At 39.3% G+C, this 17,079-nt stretch overlaps 1 protein-coding gene across 2 annotated transcripts in view; it reads left to right on the plus strand.

The window, feature by feature from the left end:
- The window catches only part of LOC126482271 (stAR-related lipid transfer protein 7, mitochondrial), a 113,368-nt gene that overhangs the window by 76,892 nt on the left and 19,397 nt on the right, over nt 1–17,079 (plus strand). For both annotated transcript variants that reach the window (XM_050106258.1, XM_050106257.1), the window contains one exon: nt 15,783–15,943. In XM_050106258.1, coding sequence (XP_049962215.1) covers nt 15,783–15,943 — 161 coding nt within the window. The remainder of the gene's footprint in view (nt 1–15,782; nt 15,944–17,079) is intronic.

Genomic DNA, 17,079 nt, shown 5'->3' on the forward strand with positions numbered 1-17,079 from the left:
CTAAGTAAAATAAAACCGGGAATGTTGTTGAGCTTTCAGATAATGTTCTTCTTTTGAGCTAAGTAACAAAACACACACACACACAAATGCATGAGTCGAGCTGTAACAAGCCAGCCGGTATGGCCGAGCAGTTCTAGACACTTCAGTCCTTAGGTTCGTTAGGTTTAAGTAGTTCTAAGTTCTAGGGGACTGATGACCTCAGATGTTAAGTCCCATAGTCCTCAGAGCCAAGCCATTTGAGCTCTAACAAGAGGACAGTAGCATCTTCTGTGAGAGTTTTTATATATATATATATATAATGGAAGGAAACATTCCACGTGGGAAAAATTATATATAAAAAAACAAAGATGAGGTGACTTACCGAACAAAAGCGCTGGCAGGTCGATAGACGCACAAACAAACACAAACACACACACAAAATTCAAGCTTTCGCAACAAACTGTTGCCTCATCAGGAAAGAGGGAAGGAGAGGGGAAGACGAAAGGAAGTGGGTTTTAAGGGAGAGGGTAAGGAGTCATTCCAATCCCGGGAGTGGAAAGACTTACCTTAGGGGGAAAAAAGGACAGGTATACACTCGTACACACGCACATATCCATCCACACATACAGACACAAGCAGACATATTTAAAGACAAAGAGCTTGGACAGAGATGTCAGTCGAGGCAGAAGTGTAGAGGCAAAGAAGTTGTTGAAAGACAGGTGAGGTATGAGTGGCGGCAACTTGAAATTAGCGGAGATTGAGGCCTGGCGGATGACGAGAAGAGAGGATATACTGAAGGGCAAGTTCCCATCTCCGGAGTTCGGATAGGTTGGTGTTGGTGGGAAGTATCCAGATAACCCGGACGGTGTAACACTGTGCCAAGATGTGCTGGCTGTGCACCAAGGCATGTTTAGCCACAGGGTGATCCTCATTACCAACAAACACTGTCTGCCTGTGTCCATTCATGCGAATGGACCAGCAACAAACTGTCCATTCGCATGAATGGACACAGGCAGACAGTGTTTGTTGGTAATGAGGATCACCCTGTGGCTAAACATGCCTTGGTGCACAGCCAGCACATCTTGGCACAGTGTTACACCGTCCGGGTTATCTGGATACTTCCCACCAACACCAACCTATCCGAACTCCGGAGATGGGAACTTGCCCTTCAGTATATCCTCTCTTCTCGTCATCCGCCAGGCCTCAATCTCCGCTAATTTCAAGTTGCCGCCACTCATACCTCACCTGTCTTTCAACAACTTCTTTGCCTCTACACTTCTGCCTCGACTGACATCTCTGTCCAAGGGTGATCCTCATTACCAACAAACACTGTCTGCCTGTGTCCATTCATGCGAATGGACCAGCAACAAACTGTCCATTCGCATGAATGGACACAGGCAGACAGTGTTTGTTGGTAATGAGGATCACCCTGTGGCTAAACATGCCTTGGTGCACAGCCAGCACATCTTGGCACAGTGTTACACCGTCCGGGTTATCTGGATACTTCCCACCAACACCAACCTATCCGAACTCCGGAGATGGGAACTTGCCCTTCAGTATATCCTCTCTTCTCGTCATCCGCCAGGCCTCAATCTCCGCTAATTTCAAGTTGCCGCCACTCATACCTCACCTGTCTTTCAACAACTTCTTTGCCTCTACACTTCTGCCTCGACTGACATCTCTGTCCAAGCTCTTTGTCTTTAAATATGTCTGCTTGTGTCTGTATGTGTGGATGGATATGTGCGTGTGTACGAGTGTATACCTGTCCTTTTTTCCCCCTAAGGTAAGTCTTTCCGCTCCCGGGATTGGAATGACTCCTTACCCTCTCCCTTAAAACCCACTTCCTTTCGTCTTCCCCTCTCCTTCCCTCTTTCCTGATGAGGCAACAGTTTGTTGCGAAAGCTTGAATTTTGTGTGTGTGTTTGTGTTTGTTTGTGTGTCTATCGACCTGCCAGCGCTTTTGTTCGGTAAGTCACCTCATCTTTGTTTTTTTATATATATATATATATATATATATATATATATATATATATATATGTGTGTGTGTGTGTGTGTGTGTGTGTGTGTGTGTGTGTGTGTGTGTGCGCGCGCGCGCGCGCGCGCGCAGCGCGCCGCGCGCGCCCACGCATTTCCGTCCGTGCTCGTGTGTGCGTGCACTTGCTAGCGTGAGTGAATGTGGGTGAGTGGGGATGGTGGGTGGCAGCACATGCGCCTGCATTCATATTTGAAATTTCAACATCTTTCCCAAGGCCAAGATTCTATCCTTGTTTTTGTCAGTTCATTTCATCTGTCAACTGCAACAAATGAACCCATGTTCACTACCCCAAAATAATACTTCTGTTTTCTCTTCAGATTTCCTCATTCTGTCATAGGGTTTCCATGTGTCTCCTGAGAACCGCGACTGAGCGAGATGGCACAGTATTAAGACACCGGGCTCGCGGTCAGGATGATGACACTTCAGATCCCTGTCATGCCATCTGTATTTCGGTTTTCATTTCCCTAAATCACTTAAGGAAGAAGGTGGGGTGGAGAGAGCTGTTTTCCTTATACATCCTTCCCAATCCTGGTATATGCTGCATTGCTAATTACTGTGTCTTCACTAAATGCTAATCTCCCTCTTGAGAGGCCTGTAACATATTTGGATGTTGTAAGAAGTGGATTCCTATGAACTGGTACCTCTGGTTAATATTTTTGTATAAAGGCTTCTGTGAAAAGGCTTAGTTCTTATACAACTGTGTGTGACACTCTTCTTTCCAGTTAGTAGAATGAACATTTGAACAGTAGTAGAGGAAGATAACACCTCTTCTTTATTTATAGTTTGGACAAGTATATTTTATCCTTTCAGAACTACTTGCCATTTGCACCTGCAATCCACTGGAGACAGTTAGATGTTTAGTATGCCAGCTAGTTTGGTTATTCCCACAGCCCCCTCTATTTTAGGGCCATTAGAGACTACGTCAAATAGCTGTAAGACATTTCTGAAAGACTTCTATAAAAGACAAAAACAATGCAGTCTCTGCCTTCTCTCCTCTGCAGGGCCACTGTTCTGCTTTTGCTCATCCTGAAAGCCCTTAAAGTTGTTGATCAATGATCTGTACTTTGACTGGTCAGAGATGACTTCCTGATTCAGTTCAGTGCTCTTAATGTCTTTTCTTACCTCCTTGAACCATTTGTTGGAGACTGGAGGTCTGTCATTCAGTACTATTCTGCTGTTGCTGGCTTCTTTTTGTGGTAGTTTTCATCCAAAACTGTCCATTTATTCTGTTTACTGTACTTTGCTGTTAGGTGAATAGGCACTGTTCAGATGTTGTTGATATACTTCGTTTTCTCAAAGGAAATTTGGAGGCCAGCTTTTTCTGCTTGTTCCTTCAGTGTGTTTAGAAAATGGGTCTTAATCCTTTATCATTCACATTTCAGCTTTGTTTGTTACATTGCTGTGTTTCCCAGCACATTCAATCATCTTGTTATTAATATATCCCAGAATTAAAATTTTGGTTATTAATCTGTTGCTACCACTGGATTCTATCCTGCACACCTGCCTTGAGGTAAATAGTTTTCTTTAACCTGTTAAGTCCTGTTTCTTTGTGCTGTGTGTTCATTTATAATTTTTGATTTCTGTCTCCTCTCAGTACCAACCTCAGATTAAAATTGTGTTGCATTGTACATGCCTTGCACTACAGAATAACTTTTTTATGAGGTGCTAATGATGGACCCTCAAGTTATCTTCTTGAGCTGTATTTCTTCATCGAAAGATACTGAAATTGTATGTGCTAAACTAGTTTTATAATTCCACATAACTCAAGTTTTCTCACTCATTTATCCTCCCCGTATCAATTTAAATCCAATTTTGTGTACAGTCATCTTATGTGTTTGTATTTTAAGAGCGTATTTCATCTTTTTAACCTTTATTACTCCATGAGCTACCATATTAAATGTGACTTACATGAGTTTTACGAACACTGCTCCCCAATTACAACCTTGGTCATTTCACACATAGGAACCGAGCAAGTGATTAGTACACTGGACTCACATTCGGGAGGAACACTGGACTCACATTCGGGAGGATGACAGTTCTAACCCACATCCGGCCATCCTGATTTATGTTTTCTGTGATTTCCCTAAATCACTTCAGGCAATTTGTGGGATGTATCCTGTGAAAGGGCATGGCCAACTTCCTTTCCCAGCCTTCTCTACTCTTATGGGACCAATGACCTCACTGTTTAGCCCCCTCCCACAAATCAACCAACCAACTTCACACATAGAAGTCCTGGTCTTGATATTTAATTACAAGGTTAATTAACTTCTGGAATATTTTGCAGAGAAGAAACACACCATTGAATTACGAAATTGCTTCTTAACTGTAAGAACTTTAAAGGAATCAGCTTACTGGACACCCCACACAAAATTAATGCAAGACATTAAAGGCTATAGCTGAGAGGTTGAATAATAAGTGGGATTTTCGTGGGACAGATTGACAGCAGATGCAGTATTTGTTATTAAACAAATAATCGAAAAACAGAGAGAGTATAATAGGGAAATCCATTTAGAATTCATTCATTTTGTGAAGGCATCTGGTAATGATAGAACAAAACTGTAGAGAACTATTCAGAAAAGAGGGTACTCACAACACGTAACAAATGTTTTCTTAAGTGTCTCTCTCTCTCTCTCTCTATCTCTCTCTCTCTCTCTCTGTGTGTGTGTGTGTGTGTGTGTGTGTGTGTGTGTGTGTGTGTGTGTGTGTGTGTGTGTATTTTGCAGAGGCCTTGTTGGCCGTAAGCTTGTATTGTGACAGTCTTTTTGTTGTGCCTATCTGCAACTCAGCATCTCCGCTGTATGGTGAGTAGCAACTTTCCTTTTCACAATATTGTCAAACACACTACTGTAATTTTAGATATAAGTGGTACTCTAACACAGCCTATACCAACAAAAAGGGAGTTACGCAAGGGTGCAGAATTTCACCCATACTTTTTACATTTATTTAGATGATGTAGTTTGGAAATGGAAGGAGGTTTTTAAGAAGAGACTTAAGATTGACAGAAATTCTTGATTGAATTGCCTTATATATGCAGATGATGCCACCACACTTCTGGCAGAGAATGAAGATGACTTACAAAGGTGAATACATATACTACATAAGATTTGTAAAAAGTACCATTTGACAATTTCAGAAAAGAAGACCGAATAAATGAGTTTTAAATGGAAACATCAAAATTTTGATTAACAACAGAACAGGTCAAATGTTTTATAGTTATTTAGGTCGTGATGTCATGTTTGAGTATGACGAAAACATAGAGAAGAAATTAGCAAAGTTTGAGAGTATGTGTGGAACAATAAACAGATGTCTAAAATATAAAATGAGAAAAGAAAACGAAACTGCAATTTTATAAGACATTGGCAATTCCATTGCTTGTTTATGTAAGTGAATTGTGGGTTATAAGTAAACATCAAGAAAGTCGCATACAAGCAATAGATCTGAGGTACCTACCAGCAGTGAAGGGATGCACAAGAGCCAACTGATTTCAGAATTCAGAAATAACTGAGTATATTTAATATTCTCAGTAAAACACAAGAAAATAGGAGAAACTGGAATGAACATCTAGAAAGAATGAGTGGACAAAGATTACCTCTTCAGAAAAGAAAGTTTAAGAAGGTTTAAGCCAGTTGCGAGAAGAAGTCAAGAAAGCGATAGATAACATAACAGGCAAAGCAAACAAAGGCCCAATGCTTGAAGTAAAGATAATGATGAAGATGAGAGTTCATTTTTAATTTACTATTTACCACTGTGTTCCGTTACATGTGTAACAGATCATTGCTTGCATCATTCACATCTAGCATTAATTTTCTGGCTTTAGGGGACAGTTTCTCTTCAAAATGACCCCGGTATGAATTTATTTATGAAGAATGATAAACGCTGAAGAGCGAAAAATTGCATTGTAGTTGCAACAGTGTTTAATGTGAAAATGTATAACAACAATGGAAATTCCGGGATCCACAGTGTGTGCTCATTAGACTGTTAATTCTATTTAAGAAGTCCTTCAATTCTTCTCACTTTTGAGGGAGAATAACAATTCCATCGACAAATATTACCATTAACATCCATTCACAATGAATTTTAATGGCACACCTGAACCTTTCTTTTATTTTAGTCATCGCTTTTTTGATGTACGGATTGAACAGTAGGGCCAAAAGACAACGCTTCTGTCATATATCCTTTCTAATCTGAGCAATTAATTCGTAGTCTTCCATTTTTAATGTCTCTTATTGGTTCTTGTACATATTGTATATCATTAGCCTTTTCCTATAGCTTAGACTTATTTTGCTGCAAATATACGACATCATACACCATTTTACATTGTCTAATGTTTTTCTATGTTGACAAATCCTATGGTGGTGTCCTGGTTTTTCTTAAGTCTTGCTTCTGTTACGAAGCACAATGTCAGAACTGCCTCTCTGGTGCCATTACCTTTATTAAAGCTAAACTTCCATCTAATAGATCCTTAATTTTCATTTCCATTCTTTTGTATATTGTTTTCATCAGCTTGGATGCAGGAGTTGTTATGCTTATTGTGTGATAGGTCTAACACTTATCTTCTCTTGCTATCTTGAGGATTGTGTGGATGGTACTTTCCACAAATTCAGATGGTAGTTCTCCAGGCTCATGGATCATACAAATTAAACTGAATAATTGAGGCACTGAGAATCATAAGGGCCCAAAACACAGAGACAAAGTTTTGAGAAAAATATATGTTTGTGAAAATCAGGTTTGTAGTCAAACCACCAGTCTCATAGGTTTGTCTTGTCTCAACAGCCTATGAAAAACTAAAGTAACCACTTAATATTATGAAACCCACATATATTATAAAATAGACAACATATACACACACACATTCATCCAAATGCAGCTCACTCATGCATGACTACTGTCTCTGGCTGCCAAGGCCAGTCTTTTCATTGTGCCTGTCTGCGATTCAGCATCTCCGCTAGTGGTATGTAGCAGTATGTACTTTTCACAATATTGTCATTAATCCATCGTGAATTTTCCACTGTTTGACACATATCAAAACAATAGATGTACCTGTCTATATGTTCTGCATCTCCTCCTACACCACTGGGCAGATTTCAACCAAACTTGGTACACATATCAGTTACCATCTGGAAATAATTGCTGTTGGGGTAAGAACCACCTATCTATCAAAGGGATGGGATGGGATTGAAAAAGTAGTGTAGCCCATGATGCGTGGATGCCCAGATTTTATCCATCCAGTATTTGAGAATGAGAGCACTTTGTGACTTTCAACAAACAATACACATAACTTCAAACCTTTAAGAAACTTTTCTCACCTACAACACCAATAAAAAGATGAAAGGAAAAGAGTTTATCACTTACTATGTTTTTGCCATTCACATAATAAAACTGTCGAATGTGGCATGATGTTTTAATTTATTAATTCTTTACTACTAACTCTATGCGCAACACGTTTCACAGGCAGTATCCACATATGCCGTTGATTGTACAACACGTACTTCAGAAAGTATGACATCAAATACTGAGATGCATCAAAAATTGCCGCATCATACTTGACCCTTTAATTTATTATGCTTTTACTGCTGACTCTATTCACAACACATTTCGCAGACAGTATCCACGTATCCCACTGAATATACCTACAAAAATACATTACTTGACCCTTTAATTTATTATGCTTTTACTGCTGACTCTATTCACAACACATTTCGCAGACAGTATCCACGTATCCCACTGAATATACCTACAAAAATACATTACTTGACCCTTTAATTTATTATGCTTTTACTGCTGACTCTATTCACAACACATTTCGCAGACAGTATCCACGTATCCCACTGAATATACCTACAAAAATACATTACTTGACCCTTTAAATTATTATGCTTTTACTGCTGACTCTATTCACAACACATTTCGCAGACAGTATCCACGTATCCCACTGAATATACCTACAAAAATACATTACTTGACCCTTTAATTTATTATGCTTTTACTGCTGACTCTATGCACAACACATTTCGCAGACAGTATCCACGTATCCCACTGAATATACCTACAAAAATACATTACTTGACCCTTTAATTTATTATGCTTTTACTGCTGACTCTATTCACAACACATTTCGCAGACAGTATCCACGTATCCCACTGAATATACCTACAAAAATACATTACTTGACCCTTTAATTTATTATGCTTTTACTGCTGACTCTATTCACAACACATTTCGCAGACAGTATCCACGTATCCCACTGAATATACCTACAAAAATACATTACTTGACCCTTTAATTTATTATGCTTTTACTGCTGACTCTATTCACAACACATTTCGCAGACAGTATCCACGTATCCCACTGAATATACCTACAAAAATACATTACTTGACCCTTTAATTTATTATGCTTTTACTGCTGACTCTATTCACAACACATTTCGCAGACAGTATCCACGTATCCCACTGAATATACCTACAAAAATACATTACTTGACCCTTTAATTTATTATGCTTTTACTGCTGACTCTATTCACAACACATTTCGCAGACAGTATCCACGTATCCCACTGAATATACCTACAAAAATACATTACTTGACCCTTTAATTTATTATGCTTTTACTGCTGACTCTATTCACAACACATTTCGCAGACAGTATCCACGTATCCCACTGAATATACCTACAAAAATACATTACTTGACCCTTTAATTTATTATGCTTTTACTGCTGACTCTATTCACAACACATTTCGCAGACAGTATCCACGTATCCCACTGAATATACCTACAAAAATACATTACTTGACCCTTTAATTTATTATGCTTTTACTGCTGACTCTATGCACAACACATTTCGCAGACAGTATCCACGTATCCCACTGAATATACCTACAAAAATACATTACTTGACCCTTTAATTTATTATGCTTTTACTGCTGACTCTATTCACAACACATTTCGCAGACAGTATCCACGTATCCCACTGAATATACCTACAAAAATACATTACTTGACCCTTTAATTTATTATGCTTTTACTGCTGACTCTATTCACAACACATTTCGCAGACAGTATCCACGTATCCCACTGAATATACCTACAAAAATACATTACTTGACCCTTTAATTTATTATGCTTTTACTGCTGACTCTATTCACAACACATTTCGCAGACAGTATCCACGTATCCCACTGAATATACCTACAAAAATACATTACTTGACCCTTTAATTTATTATGCTTTTACTGCTGACTCTATTCACAACACATTTCGCAGACAGTATCCACGTATCCCACTGAATATACCTACAAAAATACATTACTTGACCCTTTAATTTATTATGCTTTTACTGCTGACTCTATTCACAACACATTTCGCAGACAGTATCCACGTATCCCACTGAATATACCTACAAAAATACATTACTTGACCCTTTAATTTATTATGCTTTTACTGCTGACTCTATTCACAACACATTTCGCAGACAGTATCCACGTATCCCACTGAATATACCTACAAAAATACATTACTTGACCCTTTAATTTATTATGCTTTTACTGCTGACTCTATTCACAACACATTTCGCAGACAGTATCCACGTATCCCACTGAATATACCTACAAAAATACATTACTTGACCCTTTAATTTATTATGCTTTTACTGCTGACTCTATGCACAACACATTTCGCAGACAGTATCCACGTATCCCACTGAATATACCTACAAAAATACATTACTTGACCCTTTAATTTATTATGCTTTTACTGCTGACTCTATTCACAACACATTTCGCAGACAGTATCCATGTATCCCACTGAATATACCTACAAAAATACATCATTGTACGATGCATAGTTAAGGCTGCTTGAAAATGAAATGGCAGGGCAAAATTCCCTACAGATGCAGATGAAATATATGTACACATGTGTGTGAAATATGTAAAATATATGTAACGTGTGCATAGGCAAAGCCATGGGTAAGAAGTTCTTCCTAAACCCTTGGATTAATTGCAGGCAAATCTGATACACATATCACTGTCTGGTAATAAATACCTAGGGTAGGAAACAGCAACATTATATTAAGATGGGCATAATAATGTGTAATGTGGTGAGAGAGAAGTGGGGGGGGGGGGGGGGAGGGGCGAAGAAGGATATGGACAGACAGAGGGAAGGAAGAGATGAGCACTGTTAGGGGAGAGGGAGATAGAGAGAGGAGGAGGGGGGATGGACAGATACAAGGGGGAGGAGGGGTTGGACAAAGAGAGGAGGAGCAGGAAAAGGACTTGTGGGAGGAGAAGAAGGATAGAGGAGGAATGAGCAGTAGGACAGAGAGAGGCACAGGAGGAGATGGACATGGACAGTGAGGGGTTGGAGGGGGGGAGGAGGTGGACAGAGCGTGGCATGGGGGAGGAGGAGATGGACTAAGAGAAGATTGGAATAAATCCATATTCAGGCAATACCATGCCTCACCTAGTTTTAATTAATATTTAGGTTGTTGTTGTTGTTGCTGTTGTTGTTGTTGTTGTTGTTGTAGTGGTGGTGGTGGTGGTGGTGGTGGTGGTGGTGGTGGTGGTGGTGGTCTTCAGTCCTGAGACTGGTTTAATGCAGCTCTCTATGCTACTCTATCCTGTGCAAGCTTCTTCATCTTCCAATACTTACTGCAACCTACATCCTTCTGAATCTGCTTAGTGTATTCATCTCTTGGTCTCCCTCTAAGATTTTTACCCTCCACGCTGCCCTCCAATACTAAATTTGTGATCCCTTGATGCCTCAGAACATGTCCTACCAACTGGTCCCTTCTTCTTGTCAAGTTGTGCCACAAACTCCTCTTCTCCCCAATTCTATTCAATACCTCCTCATTAGTTATGTGATCTACCCATCTAATCTTCAGCATTCTTCTGAAGCCCACATTTCGAAAGCTTCTATTCTCTTCTTGTCCAAACTATTTATCGTCCATGTTTCACTTCCATACATGGCTACCCTCCATACAAATACTTTCAGAAACAACTTCCTGGCACTTAAATCTATACTCGATGTTAACAAATTTCTCGTCTTCAGAAACGATTTCCTTGCCATTGCCAGTCTACATTTTATATCCTCTCTACTTCGACCATCATCAGTTATTTTGCTCCCCAAATAGCAAAACTCCTTTACTACTTTAAGTGTCTCATTTCCTAGTCTAATTCCCTCAGCATCACCCAACTTAATTCGAGTACATTCCATTATCCTCGTTTTGCTTTTGTTGATGTTCATCTTATACCCTCCTTTCAAGGCACTATCCATTCCATTCAACTACTCTTCCAAGTCCTTTGCTGTCTCTGACAGAATTACAATGTCATCGGTGAACCTCAAAGTTTTTATTTCTTCTCCATGGATTTTAATACCTACTCCGAATTTTTCTTTTGTTTCCTTTACTGTTTGTTCAATATATAGTTTGAATAACATCGGGGATAGGCTACAACCCTGTCTCACTCCCTTCCCAACAACTGCTTCCCTTTTGTGCCCCTCGACTCTTATAACTGCCATGTGGTTTCTGTACAAATTATAAATAGCTTTTCGCTCCCTGTATTTTACCCCTGCCACCTTTAGAACCAGTCAACATTGTCAAAAGCTTTCTCTAAGTCTACAAATGCTAGAAACGTAGGTTTGCCTTTCCTTAATCTTTCTTCTAAGATAAGTCGTAAGGTCAGTATTGCCTCACGTGTTCCAACATTTCTACGGAATCCAAACTGATCTTCCCCGAGGCCGGCTTCTACCAGTTTTTCCATTCGTCTGTAAAGAATTCGTGTTAGTATTTTGCAGCCATGACTTATTAAACTGATAGTTCGCTAATTTTCACATCTGTCAGCACCTGCTTTGTTTGGGATTGGTATTATTATATTATTCTTGAAGTCTGAGGATATTTCACCTGTCTCATACATTGTGCTCACCAGATGGCAGAGTTTTGCCAGGACTCGCTCTCCCAATGCTGTTAGTAGTTCTAATGGAATGTTGTCTACGCCCGGCCCTTGTTCCTCTTCCATTTCCATAATATTGTCCTGAAGTACATAACCCTTGTATAGACCCTCCATATACTACTTCCACCTTTCTGCCTTCCCTTCTTTGCTTAGAACTGGGTTTCCATCTGAGCTCTTGATTTTCATACAAGTGCCTCTCTTTTCTCCAAATATCTCTTTAATTTTCCTGTAGGCAGTATCTATATTACCCCTAGTGAGATAAGCCTCTACATCCTTACATTTGTCCTCTAGCCATCCCTGCTTAGCCATTTTGCATTTCCCGTCGATCTCATTTTTGAGACTTTTGTATTCCTTTTTGCCTACTTCATTTACTGTGTTTTATATTTTCTCCTTTCATCAATTAAATTCAATATTTCTTCTGTTGCCCAAGGATTTCTACTAGCCCTCATCTTTTTACCTACATGATCCTCTGCTGCCTTCACTACCTCATCCCTCAGAGCTACCCTTCTTCTTCTACTGTATTTCTTTCCCCATTCCTGTCAATTGTTCCCTTATGCTCTCCCTGAAACTCTGTTATTATTATTAATAATGTTAATTCACCAAATTTTCTTGTTTCAGCTACCCCTGCTAAGAGTCATCAGGTGCATTTTCCCAGATGCTCCAGCAGATATGTGTGATTTTGTTTTTACAACACATAACTGGAGTCAGCCCAAACAAATACTGTTCATCGTGTCATTCACGCAATGCCCAGTGTCATAAAAAACCACTGATTTGTTTGCTATTACAAATGAAATTGTTTTTAAAGTGGGATTTTATGTGCCTATTCAATAGACTGCCCTCAAATTAGTCTAATGTGATATTTATTTTATTCACATCCAGTAACAGGGACAGTAAAAAACAGAGAATAACCACTACTCCAGAAGCGACTGAGCAGTGCTGCTGCATGGTAGTAGGAATCAGTGTGGGCTAGGGCACTGCTGTCACTGCTGGAATACTGGTTATTCTTTCTAACAATTACGAGAAGGAAAGTTGCTACTCGCCATGTAGCGGAGATGCTGAGCCACAGATAGGCACAACAAAAAGACCCTCAGAATTACAGCTTTTGGCCATTAAGGCCTTCGTCAACAATAGACACACGTAAGCACAAGCACACATTTTCATGCAAAGGCAACTCGCACACGCAACTGCAGTCTCAAGCAACTGAAACCACACTGCCTGAGACTGCAGCTGTGTTTGTGAGTTGAGTGTGTTTGCATGTGCATATGTGCATCTACTGTTGACAAAGGTCTTAATGGCTGAAAACTATAATTGAGTGAGTCTTTTTGTTGTGCCTAACTGCAACTCAGCATCTCCGCTATATGATGAGTAGCAACTTTCCTTCTCACAATTGTTACATTCCATCCTGGATTTTTCATTGTTTGATTACTCTTTGTGTTTTATTGCCCCTGTTAAAATGTGTCAGTAAAAGAAATATCACACTAAACTGATTTGCGGCCGCTCTCTCAAATAGACATGTGAAACCCCACTTTAAAAATCATGTCGTTTGTAGAGGCAAACAGACTGACTTTTTGACGACACTTGGTGACACGTGAAAAGCATGATGAGCAGTTTGTATTTTTTTGCTGACTTCAGATACACCTTGCATAAATAAAATTCGGAGTTTCTCCCAAAGCATCAGAGTAAATGCATCTTTTTGCTCTTAGGCGGGGACACTCTGTATGGCATGAATTTAATTTGACACATGGCATTTATGCATACTGATCAAGCATTCCCATATCATTAGTTTATTACTAAAATGATCTTGGTATGTAACAAGGAATGCTCAGTGCTGATTGTCTCTCAAGCCATTCTGGATCTGCTAGGCTTCACTCAAGCAGATGTTGAGTGTTTCATAATTTTCAAGGAAAGACTTTATGAATCAACAGTCCAATTTATTTGCTCATAATCATGTACCCAGGACATGGTTGAATCATATCATGGTTCAGTTTTTCTCAGTTAAATGATAGGTACATATGCCAGATAAGGAGAAAAATCAGAAGGCCTAAATGAACAAATAATGCACAAAACAATCAATAATAGTATAGAGGCAATAAATTGTGTTCTTTATATGGCTTCCAAGGCTTTGAAGCGTAAATAAAAAAAAACTAAATTATTTTGATGTGCTTAAAGAACCTACTGTATTTGCATGCAACATCAAAGCTCCATACATAGAGCAGATTGTTCATTAAATGCAGATATTAACAACTACTTAATGTTCCTCTGATTTCACACTATCCGTCATTCATAACCTACACAATGGTTTACATTAAATACATGTCATGTCCACTGTAAACAATATTTGCTGAATGGCTTACTGCTGGGCTTATGATGTTATGTTGATTGATGCTATGCATTTTTATATGCACTGACAGCAGAAAATTGCAACACAAAGAAGCAGTTGTGTAAGATAAACAAAAGTGGGTAGGCTGTTTCTACATCTGAAAGATATGTCCATTCAAATTTCATACCAGTCGCATAAGAATGCCACTATTAGCACTGCTGTGAAGATGCTTTAAATACACAGTGTAATAGTTGTGAGTATTTTAACTTTGAGGTTGGGGGTGGTGAGTTGAGGTTAGTCAAGAATTCCTTTAAGGCAACAAAGGGTCAGAGGTTGGGGGTGGTGAGTTGATGTTAGTCAAGAATTCCTTTAAGGCAGCAAAGATGTCATTATTAGTATGTCGCTGAGTTTGGATGAGGTTGTTTAATAGGGTTCCGAGAAGCTGGGTGTTCCTTCTGTGATATTGCAGAAAGATTTAGCAGGAATGTAGCCACGGTACGTGATTGCTGGTGGCGGTGGTCACAAGAATGTAAGATCACAGAAAGGGCGGCCTCCGGACAGCCATGTGACACTACCAAGAAGGAAGACCATTGTGTTCAGCATATGGCTGTCGCGCATCATGCATCTTCAGCAGCAGTTTGACCAGCAGTTGGCACTACAGAATCACAATGAACTGTTACAAATTGATTACTTCAAGGATAGCTCTGAGCTAGATGCCCTATAGCATGCATACCTCTGACCCCAAACCATCGCTGTTTGTGACTTCTGGAGTGTCAAGCATAAGCTCACTTGAGAGCCAGCAATGGCCATGTGTTGATTAGAAGGAAGCCAATTGACGGCCTGCATCCCATGCACACTGACTACAAGTTTGTACATCAGTCTGGTGATTCAATCTGTTGTGCTGCTATTTCTGAATAGCATTTCAGGGGGTGTTTCCAATAGGATATAGCTCAGTCACATACCATTATTGCAACCCAACATGCTCTATAAAGTGTTGACATGTTGCCTTGCCCTGCTCAATCACCAAATCTGTCTCCAATTGAGCACATATGGGACATCATTTGACGACAACTCAAGCATCATCCACAAATGGTATTAAATGTCCCTGTATTGACTGATCAAGTGCAACAGGCATGGAACTCATCCCACAAACTGCCATCCAGCACCTTTACAACACAATACATGCACATTTGCATGCTTGTGTTCAACGTTTTGGTATTTTCACTGGTTATTATCATACCATCATTTCACATTTCCAGTGGGTTATCTCAAGCTTACATTAATCTGCAATCTCACAGTGGTAATCAGTTCAATATGTTAACCAACCAAATGTATTCCTGAAGTTTCACTACTGTACATTAATTATTTTTTGATGTTGTGATTTTTTGTGCATGAATGTATCTTTACAAAAATACGGTTGTCTGTTAGTCAAATAAGTTTTGTGCAAATTTATCTTTCTTATGTAATTTTGCATGTGAAACCATTTGTGTAATTATTTTCAGTGTATGGGAAATACAATGATGTTAGTGCACAAGCCTTCCTGCAAGCCCAAATTGATACAGACTATCGTAAAGAGTGGGACAATACAGCTGTAACCTTGAAGATAATTGATTCAGAGCCTACATCAAATAGTGATGTGATCTATTGGGAAATGCAGTGGCCTGTAAGTATATAGGAGTACATTCATTATCTTCAAACGTGAAGACCTAAGAGAAAAAAAATTTAAAAGATGTTTAATCAGTACATGGAAAGTGTGTAGATATCTGTAAGAGAGTACAATTTCAGTTGATACCATATTTACTGTTACGTAAATTTTCACTATGGTGGTCTTTGTTTTAGTAATTTATTCAAAGAAGAAAATACTCTAGGAGGGAAGTGAAAATGAACACACTGAAACTATTAATAAAGTTTGAGTCTAACATACTTGTTGCCCTCTGTACAACTACAATTATGGACATATTGTCCTTCACAACACTAAGTATCTTGCATAGCCTCTTCTAGTTTCTACAGTAATGCACAGTGACAATCGGGGGAGAGATTTCCATACTACTTCCTCATCCCACAGTTGACCCAAGGAGTCAATAACAATACGGCCCTGGCTACTCCTGACATGTCCCAGACATTCATAGTAGCAAACAAGTCTGGTGATTATGTTGCCCATTGCTCATTGTCCTGTAGGAACCACACATGTCCCTGATGTAGAAATAGTGCCAGAAAGATCTGAATGATGTTCTGCTGTCTTCACAAAGTCATTGTAAGCATGGCTCCTCACACAACGATGCCTGGAGATAGCCCTGTATCTCACGTGATACACTCCAGTTACTACATTTTTATTCAGTCGGAATGCCATCATACGCTGAAAATGTACCATATCTAAAATTCAGTTTATCCTATGACTTTTTCTTACCAGTGTCATTTGGAAATGTCTGCAAACTTTACTGGCACAATATAATGCTCTAAACAACAGACCACTGTTTCAGCAACTTAAATACAGTTATGGGCATAGTGTGTCCATGTTCAGTCTGTAATTCCCACTTAATCCACAGCAACAGAGCACCTACTCGTTGTCTTTGCTGCTCTTTTTTCGTAGCTCCCTGTATATAAGCTCATTGGACAAAATATCAGTCGTGCCCTTCAAAGAGCACACCTGCCAGGTGATTATATGACCTTCAACTGCTAAATAATTCATTGCTCTATAGTGGTGAGCATGTGCCAGTTGGTTGTATGGAATCAGTAGATGGTTCGTAATGGAGCAACAAAAGAATTACAGAAGGGAGCTATTGTGTTTGGACATGCCTA

Source organism: Schistocerca serialis, chromosome 5 (assembly GCF_023864345.2).
Source record: "Schistocerca serialis cubense isolate TAMUIC-IGC-003099 chromosome 5, iqSchSeri2.2, whole genome shotgun sequence".
Lineage (NCBI taxonomy): Eukaryota > Metazoa > Arthropoda > Insecta > Orthoptera > Acrididae > Schistocerca > Schistocerca serialis.